This window comes from Coturnix japonica, chromosome 5, assembly GCF_001577835.2.
Source record: "Coturnix japonica isolate 7356 chromosome 5, Coturnix japonica 2.1, whole genome shotgun sequence".
NCBI classification, from domain to species: Eukaryota; Metazoa; Chordata; class Aves; order Galliformes; family Phasianidae; genus Coturnix; species Coturnix japonica.
This window is the reverse complement of record NC_029520.1, coordinates 20,725,585-20,744,189: the sequence shown is the minus strand read 5'-3', so window position 1 is coordinate 20,744,189 and position 18,605 is coordinate 20,725,585. Positions and strand designations below refer to the sequence as shown.

The 18,605-nt window shown below is 40.7% G+C and overlaps 1 protein-coding gene across 3 annotated transcripts in view; it reads left to right on the top strand.

Annotated features, from left to right (window-relative positions):
• The window catches only part of C5H11orf49 (chromosome 5 C11orf49 homolog), a 91,125-nt gene that overhangs the window by 51,225 nt on the left and 21,295 nt on the right, over positions 1 to 18,605 (top strand). For all 3 annotated transcript variants that reach the window (XM_015864311.2, XM_032444683.1, XM_015864312.2), the window contains exons 4-5: positions 10,980 to 11,064; positions 16,480 to 16,565. In XM_015864311.2, the coding sequence (XP_015719797.1) occupies positions 10,980 to 11,064; positions 16,480 to 16,565 (171 nt within the window). The remainder of the gene's footprint in view (positions 1 to 10,979; positions 11,065 to 16,479; positions 16,566 to 18,605) is intronic.

Here is an 18,605-nt window from a genome sequence, read left to right as displayed (position 1 = left end):
CTTAAACTATGTTGCTGTATGATTTGCACCATCTGATTTTCAGACTTGTTCCATAAGTCTCACCATTGAATGGGAAAAGAAGGGCAAATGTTGCAGCAAATAAAATGAACATGTGTTTTCTAAGTCTTTAATGGCTAGAGATACTTAAAGAGCAGCTTTCATCTTGGCTCCCCCTCTGATGGTTTATCATACTTGCATTTCCATGATGGGTTGTAATTTATTGTTCATTTATTTATTTTCTGAACAGTCAGGATATTGTTGCACAGGAGATGAAAAAAGAATATGTAAAAGTGAAACCACAAAGAGTACAACTGTGTTAGAACAATGTCACTGAGAACCCAGTCACTAGTAAAGGTTAATATAGTGTTAATCACTGTGCATGGCCCCTCTTCCTTTTAATGGGTTAGTCAACTGTAACCGTATTTGGGATATTAGGACTCCTGGAATTCTTTCTTTTTTTCTTTTTCCCTAAAAAAGGATAGCCCTGTGTCTCTTAAAAGTTCTGGTTTAGTTTCTTCTTTGCATTCTCAGCAGCATGCATTGCAGCAGCAGTCCTTCCAGGAGCTTCCATAGAATACTGATCATGCTTTCTTTAGAAGAAATCACTTCCATATCGTATATGGTCAAAATAATTTGCTCTCAAGGTTAAGTTATCATCTTAAAACTAATCAGTTAAGTGATACTCTTTTTTTTATTATTTCCTCCCTATAGATCTTCAATCTGTCATCTGGAAGCTGAAAAAAGATTAAACAACTGAACTCTTACCTGTTTTCAGTTTTTTCAAACAAAGATTACAGTATGGGTTTAAAGTGTATCTCCAGTAGATGGACTTTGTTTTCTCTAGAAAGCTCTGTGCAGCAACAAGAAGCTGTCCTTTCATTTTCCCCTACAAGAGGCACTCTTTTGTCTAATTTCTTACCCTTCCCTGATTACCATAATATATGCATACTATCAGTGTTAGGACATAATGCTGAAGAATTTAGAGCATTTCCTTGAACCTTCGTCCAGCAGAATATTTTTAATTTGCAGTTCACGGTAGATGGCCCGTGGAAGTGTATTAAACTGTGAACTAGATGGCATTTAAACTTCGTCAAAAATGCATGGTGTCTACGTGAAGCTTTCTGGATTAATGGATGCTTGAAGAGTTATGAACTTGCTGTGCTAAAAGTTAAAGAGTGCCCAACAAGTTTTATTTATTTTTAATGAATATTTTTGGTTATTTTAAAATATACGGGAGATACTGGGAAAAAAAATACCTTATTTCATTCTCTCCCTGTTTGTTTTATTTGTTAGGTTTTGGTTTTTGGTTTTGTTTTTTTTTTTGGTTGGGGATAGGAGGGGGAAGGGCCGTGCCATACCACTCACTGGAGAACTGAAGAGTTAAAATTAAGAGTGAAGTTACAGAACCGTGGCCAAAAGCATACCCTTAAAAAGGGTAGTTGGATGCCTTGTTGTTTCAAGTTTCTCTTAGTGCATTCATTCTGCTTTGCATTCAGACCAGTTCTGTAGTGGTAGTCATTTATAATCATTAATCTAGCTCATTGATATTGTAATGGGCTGCAGACATTCTCTGTGGAGCTTACATGCTTCACTGCGTTTCCTTCTAAATAACTAATGACTTCTTCAGTCTTGTCATTAACCAGATTACCTTCCTATATCCACTTCTCTTATTGACTTGTTTGGTTTCAGGTTTGTTTTCTTAGTTTTTTACATCATAAAAATGATTTGGTTTCAGAGTGTCTGAGAGAACTTTATCTGATTAAAAAGCATTGTCAAACCATAGTTTCATATACTACAATGCCTGTTTTTTGTGAACAGTTGCTTTAACTGTTGACCCAGAGGCTCTTTAAAAATGTCCTTTCCTTTCACACTGTTTTCCTCAGCATTTGTGATCTGTAAAAGAGGACTGGAGAAAACTAGCCAATGGTCTGGGTGCATTGGATGGTACTGCATGGTTTGTGGAAAAACTATGAATAAATATTTGTTGCAGTGAAGTCAAAGAATGGCCAGGACTGTGGATGGTGTTTGGTTCATGGAAGATTCACATTTAAGCCAGTCTGTTGTCCCAGGTAAACACAACTTTACAGAGAAAGTTATGTTCTGGATCATTCATATTTTGTGGATCTCAGCTGGCTTCAGCCACAATGAACTTACTGCTTTACATTATGGCATACTAAATTATGCTGAAATATTTTGTCAGTCTTTCATGATGAGTATGTTGCAAATGCATTGACCCTTGAAAGCCTCTTCTGAAACAGTAGTTAAAAGTCCAAAACATTTTAGCTTCATTCATTATTCATGGAAAACTGTTGACCGTTGCTCTTTATGCTTTTATGTACCATGTTGAAGTCTGAAACGTTTGGGAGATTCCAGGTATTTGAAGTACTTCACAGAATCACAGAATTGTCGGGTCCAACCCCCCTGCCAAAGCAGGCTCCCTACACCACATCACACAGGTAGGCGTCCAGGCGGGTCTTGAATATCTCCAGAGAAGGAGACTCCACCTCTTCCCTGGGCAGCCTGTTTCAGTGCTCCATCACCCTCACCGTAAAGAAGTTCTTGCACACATTCATGCAGAACTTCCTATGCTCCATTTTCTGACTGTTTCCCCTTGTCCTGTCTCCACACACTGCTGGAAAGAGTCTGGCCTCGCAACTTTGCCCCCCACACCTCAGATATTTATAGACCTGGATCAGGTCCCCTCTCAGTCTTCTTTTCTCAAGGCTAAACATACCCAGTTTACTTAGCCTTTCTTCACAGGGGAGATGCTCCAGGCTGTTCACCATCTCTGTGGCCCTCTGCTGGACTCTTTCTAAGAGATTCCTATCTTTTTTGTACTGGGGAGCCCAGAACTGGACACAGTACTCCAGAGTTTCTTGGAAAGGTCTTAGACCTGAGGTTGCTACAGCAATCTGCAGCATTCTCGGAATTCACTATATGTCACTTCTTTCCTCTTTAACCTACACCTCTTTTTCCTTCTAGCCCAATGTCATTGCTTTTTTTACAATCTCAGACCTGCTGTGCTTGACACTAATGAGTTGTTTGCCAGCTAAATATACTTCTTAGGTTCCCAAAGCAGAAAGGAAATACTAAGCAGTAGCTAAAGGCTGTGTGCCTCTCCTTGGCCATAGTCCCATTACTGTCACTAGACTCAGTACACATCTGAGGGAGGAGGCGTAGCACATAAGGTCCGTACTGCATGAGATGCAGCTGCATACCACCTGCCCATTTACTCTGCCTTTCTCGTGATGTGTAGCTATGAATTCTTCAGTTGTTTTGAAGATCTTAAGCTTAATGACAGCTTGTTTTCTTGAATGGAGCCTGATGCACATCTTGCCTAAAGATTACTGATGCTGTCTGAGAGCCCAGGGAAATGTTGATGGTCCCCTCTAGTGAAGTGTAGCCGGCATTCCTGTACTTCACTATTAAGATTGCTGTGGGTCCCGTTTCAAGTGGTTGAGCAGTCTGCCCCCCAGATGGCCAGAACTCCTGCGGGAATGTTTGCTCCTTATTGTTTACATGACCGTGTAGCTCTGGCATTGGATTGATTATTTTCTCAATCAGCAACTGAAAGCTCCTCGGAGTGAGGAAAATCAACTGTTGAACAAGATAGAAGCACTTGGAAGATTTGTTAGTTGCATCTTAAGTGACATGACAGTGAAAGGAAAAAAACTGGTGTCATAGACAACAAATCAACACAAAGAATATCAAATGTAACAGCATTTCAGTTGTAAATTAATCTCACTTTGAAATTGTAAGTTATTTGTGATTTTCCAGTTTCCTGTCTTAAGAGACAATCTTGGTTTGGTTTTACATGTATTTGGTAGATTAAAATGCCTCTTGCTATCTAATGTCATTTCCCTTGTTAGTTGCTTACAGACCAAGGAGTGATTTCTGCTGGGTCATTGGCTGATGGTTAGTCAAGAATATATAGAATATTTGTTACCACAAATGTTAGAACATTCTTAGCATTTCTTACTTTGCTTTTTCAATGTATCTAAAAGGTAATAGAAAGCCATACATTCCCACACTGTAGTCCACCAAACAAGCCTTTTCATTTGCTTCAGTCTAATGTCCTTTGTAGAAGACTAAATGTCCTTTTGGATCATACTCACAGATCTGAGCATAGATTTAGGATTATATATGCTTTTGAATATACACAGGATTATCTTTGCAAACATTAAAGAAGCTATTTGGAGAAAACTGGTTGTCTGTGCAGCAAATAGTTTTATCTACTACTTGCTTTCTTTAGTCAGTAATGTATCTGAGAGATTTAAACCAGGCTTTTTTTATTTTAATTTTTTGTTCATCTTCTTCTGTCTTCGGGGTTGTTCAGCGTGGAGAAGAGAAGGCTTCAGAGTGACCTCACTGCTGCCTTTCAATATGAAAGGGAACATAAAAAAGATGGAGAGCAATTTTTTATATTGTCTGGTAGGGATAGGACAAGGGGGAACAATTTTAAACTAAGAGGGGAAATTTCAGTTAGGTATTAGGAGAAAATTATTTACTTAGAGAGTGATGAGGCACTGGAACATGATGCTCAGAGAAGCTGTGGATGCCCCATCTTGGAGGCATTTAAGGCTAGGTTGGGTGGGGCCTTGAGCAACCTGATGTAGTGGGAGATACAGAGGTGCTGGAAATAGATGGTCTAGATAATCTACTTCTGAAAATACCTCCAGAGATTACAGTTAATTTTCTTTCTTACCGTTTGCTGTTCTTGCTCTTCAGGAGCTCTGAATTCTCTAAAACCCAACTTCATCCAAAGTTCCATCCTGCACTTAAAAGAAGAAATGAAAGAGTTAAAATTATCTTTAGTGTTTCTTTAGAATTTAGTGTTTAAGTTACCAAAGTTCAAACTTGAGTCATGTTTCAGTCTATCTGTGGATTGAGGAATACCGCACTGATGATGGTTAAACTCTTCCACCATTGGAATGTTTTCTTTAGAATCATGAGAATGGAGATCTTTTTGTTTGTTTGTTTCTAATGAAGTTTAAATCGTTCAGTTTCTGGCTGTGCCATGCTAGCCACATGAGCATGCCACATTGTAGCCTCTGGACTGCACCTCTGGCAATGCTCATCCTGCCCTTAGTGACACACATTCTAAGCTGAAGTAATGCTGCCACATAAAATGTTTTATACCATAAGATAATTATAGGGAAATTGAAAAGGACTAGAGGATGATTGAAAGTTTGTATAAACACCAAGATTCTGGATTTTGGAGATAGAATTGGAGCAGTCTTGTTTTTCTTAACCTGGCAAATGGCTTATTGATGAAACAGTTCAAGATCAAAGGGCAAAAAACATCATCTAGAGAACTTTATTTAAAAAAAATAATAAATCTTTATCTCACTCAAAAGATGGTGCTGCTGGAGCTTTGTCTGAAATAAGCCATCTTTTCAGTGGGGTTACTGTTCACGTGAACTATCTAGATTCCCTTTCAAACTGATGTTTTTATTCTTCATGTCAACTGCAGATAAATCTTTTCCTTCTTACTTAAGTACCTTTAAAAGCTCTCTGCTCAGCCGCAGTGTTAATCCTATGTAACTGTTCCCTCTTTCAGCACTACCCCAACAGATCTTTTTAGGTCAGTCTGCTTTAGCTTTCCACTGTATTTTTCCTGAGTCCAAGTGAGTCTCAATAAATCTCTGTCACTCTTTTAATCTTTTTCATATCTTAAGCTGGGTCTTTCTATGTGTTGTTATCAGGAGTCACCTATGTTTGCTGCTTGCAGCCATGATCCTTTGTAGAGTGCAAAACATCCTGTGAAGGTTAGTTGCCTGCAGCAACACTATTACATCTGGGTCTGGCAGGATTTTGCAAATGTTTTCATATGTCAGTAGAAGCAATCCGGCGCTTCAAGCACCCCTCTGGAAGAATTCAGCTACAGAACCAAACTCTAGCAACAGGGTGAATTCTTCAGTTATCCTGCCTGCCTTTGCTGTCATGTCAGATGATCTTTTGGGAATGCCCTGGGATCCTTTCTGGAGGGATCTAAATGATATCAGTGGAAAGACTGGACAGGATTTGTGAGTAACCTGAAGTCAGCTGCTGCTTCGACATAGGAAAGATGCCAGAAGCTGAGTCTTAAGAGTGTATCTGATATCAGAGTGTTAACAAACCATCTTAGCAAGTGTAATACAAATAAAGCCAGTTGTCCTGAACCTACCTTTAATTAGAAGCTCATTAATGACAACAAAGACGATTAATGACAATAGTATTGCATACTCTTCAACTTCTGAATTAAAACATATTAAGTGGGAAATTACCTGAGCCTAAGTTTATCTCTGCTGACATGGAGAGCTTCTGTTCTCACTCTCTACATTTTGAATCTAGCTTCTGTTTCTTTTATCTCTTCTTGTTGGGGTAAAAAATGAATCAGTCAAAGAAACAGTGCTTGAATGGTTTTATTTTATTTCAAATTTTTTCTAAAGAACCATTTCCTCAAGTTAGAGCAACAGGTCTTTCTCCTGATAGTTCATAAAATCTCTCAATGTAAAATTGTATAATTTCATTGCTGATTAAGTGCTATGCTTAGATTCATTTTCGTAGAGCTCTTGGTTTTCTGTTTGTTACTAGTGCCAGATGTATGGAGAAGTGAGGAAATCAGGCTATCGCTGTCTTGCAAAGGAGATGTACAGAGCACAGCCTCTAAGTCAGATGGAAGCTGTGAAATTGTGTCATTAACAATGCTTGTGTTTATACTGCTTTTTTTTGTAGAATTGCAACTCCTATAGGCAGCACAAGAACATCTGGACTTTTATTTTCAGAGGCTTTTTCCTTTTTTTTTTTTTTTTTTTTTTGTTTTTTCTTTTCTTTCTTTTTTTTTTTTTTTGGTACATATAAAGAAAAAATCCTAAGGATGTGATACCATGTATACAAAAAACTCTAAGAATCTAAAGGCCTAAAAATCTAACATTTCAAAGTACATTTTGTTATTTATTAGGCTTTTTTCTGTTATATTTCCAGGAGACTGATTTACCGTGACTCTGACTTTATGACTCCTGAATGACTTCATGGCTGTGGTAGAAAAACAATCTGTGGAAATTTTGTGTCCTACCATAATCCAGAGTGGAAAGCTACATTGCCCAGGGCTCCAGCCTTCTTGGATAGCTGCATATACAAGATGATGAATATCAATTTAAGCTCCTTATTCCCATCAAGGCAGTCCTTCTGTTTCTGGGGAGTTACTAATGTGACTTTTGGGGTCAGATTTCATACACCAACTGCAATAAATATTCTCCTACTGCTTTTGGCATATTTATAGCTGTCATAGGTTGTGACAGCACTGTAGACAGCTACGTCTTGTGCCGAAAGCAGCCTAGATACAGCAGCAATGACTGCAGTTAAGGCTGTCCTAAATATTTATTGGCTTCCTGGGTAGATTTTACAGCCTTCGCTGAGCTCCAGGCATCTGTGGCTAGGCTGCTGTCAACATGAAAGACGGCTGGTTTAAAGATAGCTCAGGTGTGTCTACACTACACTTCATTCAAGACACCAATAGCAGACTAAATGCATCATTTAGCATTCCTAGAGTTTGCTTTGCTTTGCATTAGGTGCCACCTGTCAGCTACACACAAACAGGAAACAGAAGCGGTAAAAGAGTCTAGGTTTTAAAAGCCAGGGAAATACAAAGCAGCTGCCTTCAAGTGCTGGCCATTCTTATCCAGAAAGTGGTGTGTTTGTTTTCCAAGACTATACCACTTGGATGAACATCTCTGTCCACTCTGTCTCTGAAATTTGGGGACAAGTCTCCCATGGCATAAATGGATGATAAACTGATCATGGATGGTGAGGTCTGGTGTGGACAGCTGTCTGGATTTTGCTAGTACTGTGTTAGCAGCAGCAGTACAAGCTAGGCAGGAATCTGAAGAATAGAACAGCAAAAATTGTGAGTGAACAGTTAAAGAGCTTCCTCTGCAACTTTAGCCACACTGATTTACTTCTCTTTTTCTGTTAAGTTTCCCATCTCCTTCTTAGTGGACTGCTGTGTTAGAATCACTCTGCAATTTGTTGATTAGCTATTTTGCAGTATAAAAGTGTTACTTTCAGTTGTAAATGAAGATGGTTAATGTGCAGATTGCAGTTTCTCTTCATCCTTAAGCACACGATATGATCAAGTTTGTTACACTGTGAAAGTATGGTAGAGCGCATATATTTCTCTGCTATAGGGTCAGATTTAAACTCTGTGATTTGCTTCATTTGTTACTGGAACTTGAGATATAGTAATTTTGTGGTGGCAACCAAAGTGGCAGTTGTGGATTCCAGTTTTCACTCATTCTGACTGATATCTTCCTTCTTTTCTTTCTTTCTTCATCTTGCAGCACTGGAGACTATTTACTCAGCTGTGGCCTGGAGACAGGAAGGAGCAATGTGGTCATACACCAAACTGCCCTTGTTTATTCCAAGCAGCTCTTGGCAGGCAGTATGGTGCATGGGCAAAAGTAATTTTCTGCATGGTCTTCACTGACCTTGCTGTAGGGAATAGGAAAACAGTCATCACAGAAAGCTGTAGACACCTCCTAGGGTCTGCGGTGATCCCCCTTCCTGTTTAATAGGTATCCATCCATAGTCTGAGAAACTGGTATGATTTACTGGTCAGATGCCTGGGGTGTCTACAGGCTGTTATGTTATGGTCTAAAAGCCTGCATGTGTTGGTGACTCATTTGAGGGTGCCTCCTCTCCAGGCATAAGCAGCAAGAAGAAAAAGAGTAAAGAACAGGCATATTCCTTTACAGAAGGAGCCTCTCTTTGCTGTTTCTGCTCTGCATGCAATTCTCATCTAAACAGACTACTTGCTCAAAGACCAAAACTGTAATTAATTCTTCACTTGTACTGAAAATGAATGTCATCTTCTGTTGTGCTGGCTGTAGAGGGTCTCCACCAGCCTTTCCTGAAGTCCTTTTAGGCAGACTTGTGCTTTAGCTATATGTTGCTTTGTGGTTTTATGGTGGAAGAATATGGATAATACCGTAATTCAGTACAAAGAATGAGGAGTAAAAGACAACACAAATGATTATTAAATTATATATTTTTAAAAATACATTAATTCCAGGGAATGATATATATTTATGCCTCAAAACTAATGCTTACTTAGTGCCCAGTTACTCCTTTAAGCTGCTTTTGTCTGGAAACCTGGTAGAGACTTTGAACAGCTTTCACAGAAAACCTCCTCCAACATTTGAGGAGAAAGAGAAGGATAAGATTCAGAAGTCTGTGGGAGAATTATACTCCCAGAACAAGTGTCTGCAATGGAGATCAGCCTCTGAATTGTGTTTTAGTTAGAAATGACAATACAAAAGAAGTTACAGTGCCCTCCATATTCTCTAAGATATTTCACATTTCAGTGCCACCACAGAAATCTGAATTCAGTTCTTATCTGGGAAGAAGAGAGATTCTGATTTACTCATCCCTGTAGAAGAGTAGGCTGTGCAAACCCCTATGATAGTATTGTAGACCTGCACAAGCTTGGACTCCCATGTTTCTGACTGCAGAGCTGGCTTTTCCAGGCTGAACAAAATGTTTCTACTTATTGTTCAAAATGACCTTTTAGTACCATGACTTGAAATCAAGGGCACTTTATCAGGTAGAAAGTCCTCCTGAGAGCAGTGCCAAGTATATAATGCTAGGTAGTGTCTGTCCTACAGTTATAGAGTTTTCTGAACAGAAAATATAGTAGCTCTCTCCCCTCTTTCCTCTAGTTCCCTTGCTAATAATGTAGGTAAAGTCTGTAACCTGATTTTGATGACAGTGATCATGCATGTTTCTGTAGTCAGCATTGAAAAAATTACTTCGGCTGGGTTGGACATTGCAGTGAACTGTCCTCTGGTACTGCATATCTGGCTCTTGAAATATCTGACAGAGTTGTAGCATTTTCCCTTTCTCTTAGTTTTGTGGAACCATCTACCTTTGAGATATGATGGGATAGGTGATATTTGGTTGATAATTTGAATGGGAGCTTATTGGCTATGGAAGGTTTAGATGTGACTCTGGTAGAAGAACTGATGTTCTGTACCTCAGTCATAATGCCTGTGCCCTTTGGATTCCCTTCCCAACTACTGCTTGGCTCTACTTCCACCCCTGGCTCTTTCTTTCATACTTCACATTTTTCTGTATATAGAAGCACTGCAAAATTGCTGCCATTCAGCTAGTCTTCTCCATAACTCCACTCCACAGGCTTTTGGACCGTGAACATACAATCATGTTGGGCTTTTTGACATCAATATATTTCCATTCCCTTGGGATCCTATAAAATTCCATAAGATTCACCTCTATGACTCCTTTTGCTGAACCACAGAGGCCTTTCTTGACCAGTCTCTCACAAAGCAGCTCCCTAAAACATAAATCATTTGATTGCTCTTCTTGTGTTTCTTGGATCTTAGTTCTCTGCTTCCTATAATACAGTGACCAGATTTGTACACATTATTCCAAAACGAGGCCATCCAGCTGCCTTACCAGATGCCAAAGTAATAACGTCTGTGGTTTATACTCTGTAGCCTTCCATATACAACCCCAAAACCTTGTTTGCCTTTGTTACTGCTGCCAGATGTTCTGTGGATGGTTTTCAGGCTTATTGTGGTGAATGTCATCATGCCAGTGAATTTCAGCAAATTTAAGCAACTTTGAAATGATTCTTTTTTCCACATTCAAGTCAAACCAAACTGTGTTGTCACTTGAAACTGCCCTGTTTTGGTTACCTCTTTTTCACACTCAATCACCACTACCTGCTACCAGCTTCTCTGAGGGAATCTCTTTAGAAGTGTTTCCCCTTTATTAGGCCTCTGATTGTCTGGTTCACACGTAACTCCCATCTGCGGAGTCCAGCTCTGAGGTCAGGCAATAAGGAAGCGGATTTATTGTTGCTACACACTCAGTCTTAGAATGAGGGTAGAAGAGAGCATGATTTTCTTCTAGAGATGAAGCATGGGGAGAAATCAACCTGTAAAAAGAATTGTGATATTCTCACCTCTCTTTTCCTGCAGACTTGCTGACGGCACAGGAATACCACTGCCTACTGCAGCTGCTCTGCCCTGACTTCCCAATGGAACTCACTCAGAAAGCAGCAAGGTGGGTTCTTATCTACTCTTTTAGAGCAAGATCGGTCTTGCATACATGGACTTGGGAACTAGAATTGTGGGTAACGGTATGAACAGAGACCTTCAGCTTTTAAGATTGTGGAGAAAAGAGATATCATGATTTGGGGCTTAAACTTCTTTCTAGGAATGAGAAAGAATATGTATATAATGCATACAAAGACTGAAATATGAGTGCAGAATGTTGCTCCAAGTTTGGAAGGTGAGTTGCATATAAAAGAATGTTAGCCAATGTGGTTTTAACTGGTATCACTTAAAACTGTATTTACCATCCTTAAAATGTGTTATCCCCCAACACCAGCTTCCTATGGTTGATCACATTTTAAAGGTACTAAGCTCTGGTGAACTACTAATGGTTTAAAGGACTTTAGCTAAGAACATGGTAGCTGATGTGTTTGAAATTTTATTTTAATCTAGGCAAGGCCTAAAGCAGACAGATGACTCAGGGCACTGATAATGTGAGATGGGACTTTTTTACTGATAGAATTTGCTGGTTCCCTCCCAGCCCAGGCAGTTGATTAACTATCTGATGGTAAAAATGTAATAAGGTATATGCATCTTTTGGGATAGGGGTCTGTTCAGATCTTAGTACACACACATATGTAATCACAGCAAGATTACTGGATGAATATTTTAATTCCGAGCCGACTCAGTAGAAGAGGCATGGAAATTAAAGTTTTTTAATGAACACAGATATAGCACTAGAAACAGAATCCAGGCACACAATCAGGATATTAGCTGCTCCTGTGTTGTTCATGGCCTGAATAATGAAGAGGTCCTCAGTTCTGTATTTTTCATTTTCTTTCTTCAGCATCAGAGTCCCTTGAAAATAATGCTAAGACAGAAGAGTGAAAAAGTCTTATCCGTCTGCTAGTACTTCCACCTCGCTGACTGAATTCTTCCCTGGTGCCTATGTCTTGCTATCTGAATTAAAGCTGTGCTGCTTCAATTAATACTAAAAGATGAGCACTGCTTTTCCCTCTGGCTCATCAGCGCACCTCCTGGGCACAACAAAGTGCATTTGCTGGGCCTCCAATGCCAGACTGGGAAAGAATGCTAACCCTGCAGCAGGAATATATCTGCTGCTTCCTTTCATGGAGGTACAACATCACCAGTCCCATGTGCGGGTGTGCATTTCATAGGGTTCCAGCTGAGCTGAGCAGGAATTTTTGATGGTGCATGAAAGGAGACTTCAGCGTATCTACACATGTTATGATGTTTGTGTCAAGGAATTTAATCCACAAGGCTGCTGTAAACTAGAGGCCCCATTCAGGGGCCTGCTGCACTGTTGTGTGCATGCCTTAGAGACAGGCGAGCAAGCTTTGAGAGCAGGTGTTAGAGAGAAACAAAATCTCTGTCAGATGCACCCCATCTCAGGTGGGGATGACCTCACTCTTGTTGCTGGCTGGCTAAAGATTTACTTAGACAATGCTATTACTCTGTTGGAAGATAATCCAGTTGAGCAGTTTCAATAAAACTTGCCATATTCCTGAAACATCTTTCTCTTTGCTTCCAGTTATTGCTCTCTCTCTTTTCCTTTCTCACGTCCCATGCTGCTACTTAGTCTAGTTCCCACTTCCTATCATTCTCCTTGGTTCTGCCTGTCAGAAAGTCCAGACAGTCTTTTGGGAACAGTTGTTTGAGTCCTTGCAGAGCTGGATTGGCACACACAGACCTACTGACGCCATTCTCCTCCTTCAGTCTGAACACCCCAAGCAACTTTGTTGCTAATTTGCCTTGGGAAAGGAATTCAGGTGTAACAGTAGCCACAGTGTTTGCTGATACAGACAGGACCTGAGTCATTACTGGAGCTCCTAAGAAGAGAGCAGTCATAGTTGTATTCTTTGTGCTGCGTGATTGAGATGATCACACAACATGGTGCTCTCCGCTTGTCCAGGAGCTGTTGCTATGCCTGATAACAAACATTGGAAGGTTGTAAGACCAGGCAACATCAGAGCAGAAGGACAGAGGTTACAACAGCATTGGTTTTGTTAGCATGACACCAGAGACATCCATTTTTCTGTTCCTGGTGCCACACAGATGCAGAGGTCATACTGCCCAAAAAACAAGTTATATGTGTCTGTGAGATTTCTTGGACACTTTTTGTCTTCAAAGGGCTATAGGCATTAGCACATTAAATATTTTTATCTACAGGGATACCTTTGATCTTCAGAGGCACCTTCTGGCTTTCTGAATCGTGAAACTGCAGAAGGAGAGAAAAGGAAGGAATTGCTCCTGTTAGGTTATGGGATCTAAGGACCTCACCTGAGCACTTACTTTTCTCTTGTAGCAAACACAAGGATCTCACTGCCTTCATTGAAGTAGCGTGAGCAGAGTAGTACACGGGTCCTGAGCTGGTTTATGCAGTATGGGAGCTTACGTTGCTAAAAGATTGCCGGAGAGTGCAGATCTTGTCCTTTTTGTGTGTTCCATTTATTTTTGCCTCCATGTATCAATAAACAAACCAAGTCTCTGAAGACCCATTTGATCCAGCCTGGCTTTAAAACACATAGAATCAGTTAGCCCTTAATGGTAGTAGAGAACAGTAAAAGTCCTTTGCCTGGTCAACTTGCCGGGTCTAGAATTTGTCCTGGGAACATCCTGTCTAGTCTGGGTTTCTGAGATTCTAGCTGTAGTCAGCAGATCACAAAGTTTCCCCACTGGCACAGTAGCAGGGCTTTCCTGCCAGCCAAACCCACTTGAACCCTAAAAGGCCACTACATTCTTACCAGAATCCTCAAGCGTAGGCATCGTTCTTCAGTCCTTTCTGGATTTTCTCCTTATTTTCCATTGTTCACGGGGGGCCAACTACTAACCTTGTAACCAAGTCCAAGCTCCCAAGGGCCTAAAGGATCATTTGGACAAGAACGAATAAACAATCCCTTGAAAAACTGGCTACCTGATGAACAGTCTTGAGTTTCAGTTCAGACCTTCCAGATTTTGTCCACAGTTGAGGTCCTGCTCTCTGAGCTACTGACAATCCATTGCTAAGATTCTCTCCTTGCCAGTTGTTTCAGAGAAGAGGTGCAGATACGTTGCATACGATGCTCTCTCAGCTTCCCTGGCTGCACAGTCAGCTGGCTATGTGAGGAAATAGCCAGCTGCAGTCAATCTCCTCATAAACGATTGTATTAGATTTAAAAACTTCTCAACATTTCCGGAGTGCAGACTCCTGGGCCAAGTGGAGTCAGTAACCCAGCACCAGAGTGCACCTGCTTCTATTTAGACACTCCTCTGTTACATATGTTCCATACAGTCCCCCTTTGAGGCTCCTTGCCATCTCTAAGAGCAAGAAATGTTAAATTCCCAGACTTCTGCCTACTTCCTGATGCTCTACTTTAAGTAGAAGTGTGGAAATTGTTGCTGCAGAGCCCACACATTGACCATAGCTTTAAATTTACAAAATGAGATTAGTTTATTGTTGTGAAGGTGACATTGTGTTTCTCCACAAAACACATTTAAAAACTCTCCATTATTGTTGTTCCACTTCTTCAGGATGTAGAAATGTACCACCAGCAGCTCTGGAGCTGCTGCTTTGAGAGTGTCTGGGAGATAGACCAGCATGTCAAAGCAGAAAACACAGCTTCCCAGTGATGTGGCCCATAGCATTTCCAGTGCTTAAAGAGTGGTTGGAAATGCCAGTAGCTGAGCAGTATTGCCTGAGAGATGAAGATGCTCAGCCTGCCAGCTTCAAAGCCATTTCCTTGATGTGGCCACTGACAACCTCACTAACATGCTTATTAGTGAGAATTAAGCACTGAAGCTACTGCTTCTTTAGACAGGAGGAGGAGGAGGAGGCTTCTGGAACATAATAAATAAATCAGAAGCACTTTGACATCTTCAAAGAGTTTTGTTTTAAATACTGGGTTTTCTCCTGGGGACCCTCTTAGCCTCAGTCTTTCTTCTTTGAGGTAATTAATTCAAGCTGCTCCGCATGTTTGATTTTGCCACAGCGAACAGAACTGGTCTGAGTGGCAGGGAAGTAAGCCTCTTGCAAGATCCTGTAGCTCTTCTAGGTCAGCCTCCCACACAGCTCCCTGGAGTCTTTTACATGAGACATAACAGCATTTTGCCTGCAACGTGTTTAGACTATTGAGGCTGCAGGAATTGGTTTGTGGATTACATTTGGCCCCATGTTCAAAAGGGTCCTACTAGATGACCTATACTTTGGCTGTAATGAAATGGTAATCTTTCTCATATGGCATGATATGATGGATACTGACCAGATAGGGTCAGAAGACCTGCTTCCGCTTAGTGCTGCTTGGTGGTCCAGGAAAGCACACAGCTGAAAGGAAGTACCAACCACCTTTCTTTATCATCCTCTGAACATTCTGAGTTTGTTTTGTTTTTGTTGTTTTTTTTCCCTATAAGTGGAGTGTTTCCTTCAGTTTACCACTCTGAGCCATCATTGATCAGCCCAAGTTTGATATTCCCCTCTTCAGAGCTTTTCACCCTTACGTAGTAATAGTGACCAGAATGATATTTTCATTTTTATGAATGTTTTTGGCATAATTTAGTTCTTAGCAATTTTTTTTTATATTTTTTTTTTTCCTGAAAGGAAAAGGTGGAATTTGCTCTCACTTCTACTTCATCTTTATGGCATCTGGCTGATGCTTTTGCCATTTCTGCTGTTCAAAATAGAGGTGCATACAACACCCTAAGTATATCTGGGACATTGCAGTGAGAAAGAAGCATTGTCCCTGACCTAGGAAGACTTCAGTCTCTGTGAAATTTGACCTGATAATATATGAAAAAAGACTGATTCATGCATTAGGAAAGGCAGATTGGATGTTTACAGTGGGTACTTCTAAAGGTTGGTGCAAATGAGACATCATGTTATTTCCTTTTTAGTCAAGTTAGGTTTGACCATAGATTGGGAGCTAATCGCTGCTATTACACTTATAAACCTGGAAACAGAGCCCAGTTCTATGAACTCTGGTATACAAAATAATAGTGTAAGTCTCATTCTGCTCACACCAGTTTTATTCTCATGTAAGTGCCTGGTTGTTCTTTATATAGTCATGTGAACCTTTTTTTGTTTTGTTTTTGTGCCAGTATTTGTTCCATTGTGTCCCTCGGGCTATCAATTACATTTAATGTTCATCTTGTTCTGTACATGTTGAAGGTGAAGTGCGTAATAACACTGACATTCAGGATCATCTTCTCATCATAGTTTCTCAAGCTGCATTGGTTTGATTTTAGTGTGTCCACACCTACGCACTGATAGATGCTCCCATTCCCCTTTCCCAGCCTCTTACACCGGGCCAAGCTGCTAGCTGTCCTCAGTTGCACATAGCTCTCTAGCTGCTCTTTCTGTAGATCTGGTATTCCTGCTTGAAGGTTTCGTACTTTTGGAGATACTAAACTGTTTCTCTCATCTTACTCCTAGGATTGTGCTGATGGATGATGCTATGGATTGTCTGATGTCTTTTTCTGATTTCCTCTTTGCTTTCCAGATCCAGTTCTACTATTCAGGTAAATACTGGGAAGCTTCTTCACCACTAGCATGTCATTACAACCTTCACTTTTTCGAAATCTTGTATGGTTTTTCACAGACAATATATAGATAATGGAATCTACAGTGAAAAAGTTATCACTCATACCAATAGATAAGGAGGTTTCATAAAGAATTTCCAAATTTTGGTGAATAGCAAGATACTTCTAATGGCCAAAGCTTAGGCATATTTGTCTTAGCCCCGAGACATGATATTCTATCGTTATCAAGTGTATGTTAGCAACTAACAATTAACTTTTACCAGCAACATCTTTTTCTATGGCTCTTTAATGCAGCATTTCTGCCCCTAAAGCACTGACCCCTGCTGGAGATAGGATCAGAAGAACCTAGAACAAGGCTAGCCCAGCATTCTGGCCCCAACGGGGATCATGAGCTGGTGCCTTGAAAAGAAAAAGGCACTGGGCAAATTGATAAAATTCTCCTCCCTAATACTCACACAACTACAGTCCATTTTCAGCTCAAAATCTTTCTGAAATGCATATAGTTGTTGTAGGTTTAGGATTCCTCTCCTGAAGACTTCTCATGATCCGCATGAAATCATGTAAACAGTTAACCTTCACAACAACCTTTGGCAAGGAGTTGCACAGGCCTGCCACCTGTTCCATGAAGAACCCCCTTTTTTTTCTTTGAGAGCCCCTAATTGTTGTCTACCTTTCCCATATTACTGGTCATTTCTCACATTCTATCCTTCCCCCAATCCTGAGTAGATGGAGTACTTCTTTTAAAATTCCTGACAGGAAAGTTACATATCAAATAATAACAGTATGTGTGTGTTTATCTTTACATGTACTCACCAACACATACACATCTGTGAAAATCCTGAGGTATTTTTAAACTAAGTTCGGGAGGCAAGGGGGAGAAACTTGGATAAATATTCATGTGTTTTTCCTGTGTAGGGAGATGCTTTAAAATATGTTGGCTTGTTTGTCCTAGCACCCTAAAGTGTGATTGGGGAGAGGAAATCTCATTTAGGGAACTACATTGGTAGAGGAAAAGAGAGAAGCATTTCCCTTATCAGGATATGTTCCCAAGCACGGGGTGCTGTTGGGACACTCATGTCTAGGGGCCAGGTCTGAGGTACTAGGAGACACTGGCTAGAAGCTGTGGTAGAGCATAGTTTGTGGTCAGAGTGGAGCCTTGGGTGGCCTGGAGATCTGATCCAACCTGCCAATTTTCATCTTTGCAGCAGTTACGAGTCAGCTGCTGCTCCTAATACAAACATCTCTATTTCTTAGTACTTTTCTGTGTATACTTGCCCTGTAACTCCTCTGCACATATCACAACATTATCCATGACAAGTCATCAAAGAAAAACAGTTACAACAGTCATTTTGGGTTGGGCAGAACCAGGCTTGCAATGCCTTTAGCTGTGGGCAGAAAATGCGTTTGGAAAGTTCTTCTCTGATACAACAAATGTTTCCACTGAGCTGCAAAACCTCAGCGCAGCCTCAGGGCTGACATACTGCCTTTCCTCTCCACCCGCCTCACGCACATCACCACACTTCCATTCACTTGGGACACAAATGCCACTGCAGTCCTCACAAACACGCCCTTGTGTACACACTCAAACATCCCTTCCCAGTCCTGCTCACCCAGGCACAACGCACACATGCAGCCTGTCATACGCTCTCCCACCAACCCACACACATACAAACCACTCCAAATGGAATCTAGATTTGTAAACTGCTGACCACATCCATAAACAAACTTGTTTAAAATTAGGTTCTTGCAGTAAACAGTGGGTAGTATGAGGAGCCTGGGGAGAGGCTTTCTGCCAGCTCTAGCCCTGACCTGCCCTGGCCCTTCCTTTAGATCCCGTGTTATATTTACTTTGGAGGAGCACAGAGACAAGCTGGGCTGCAGCCTGGAGCCCTGACTAATTTACTCCTTTTGCTTCTGTTGCAGTTCTATATATTTTGTCCCAGCTTGGTGAGTTCTTAGTTGGTGGTTGTAGGTGAAGAAAGAACATTTCTGAGACTTTGAAAACCAGTTGTATGTTTG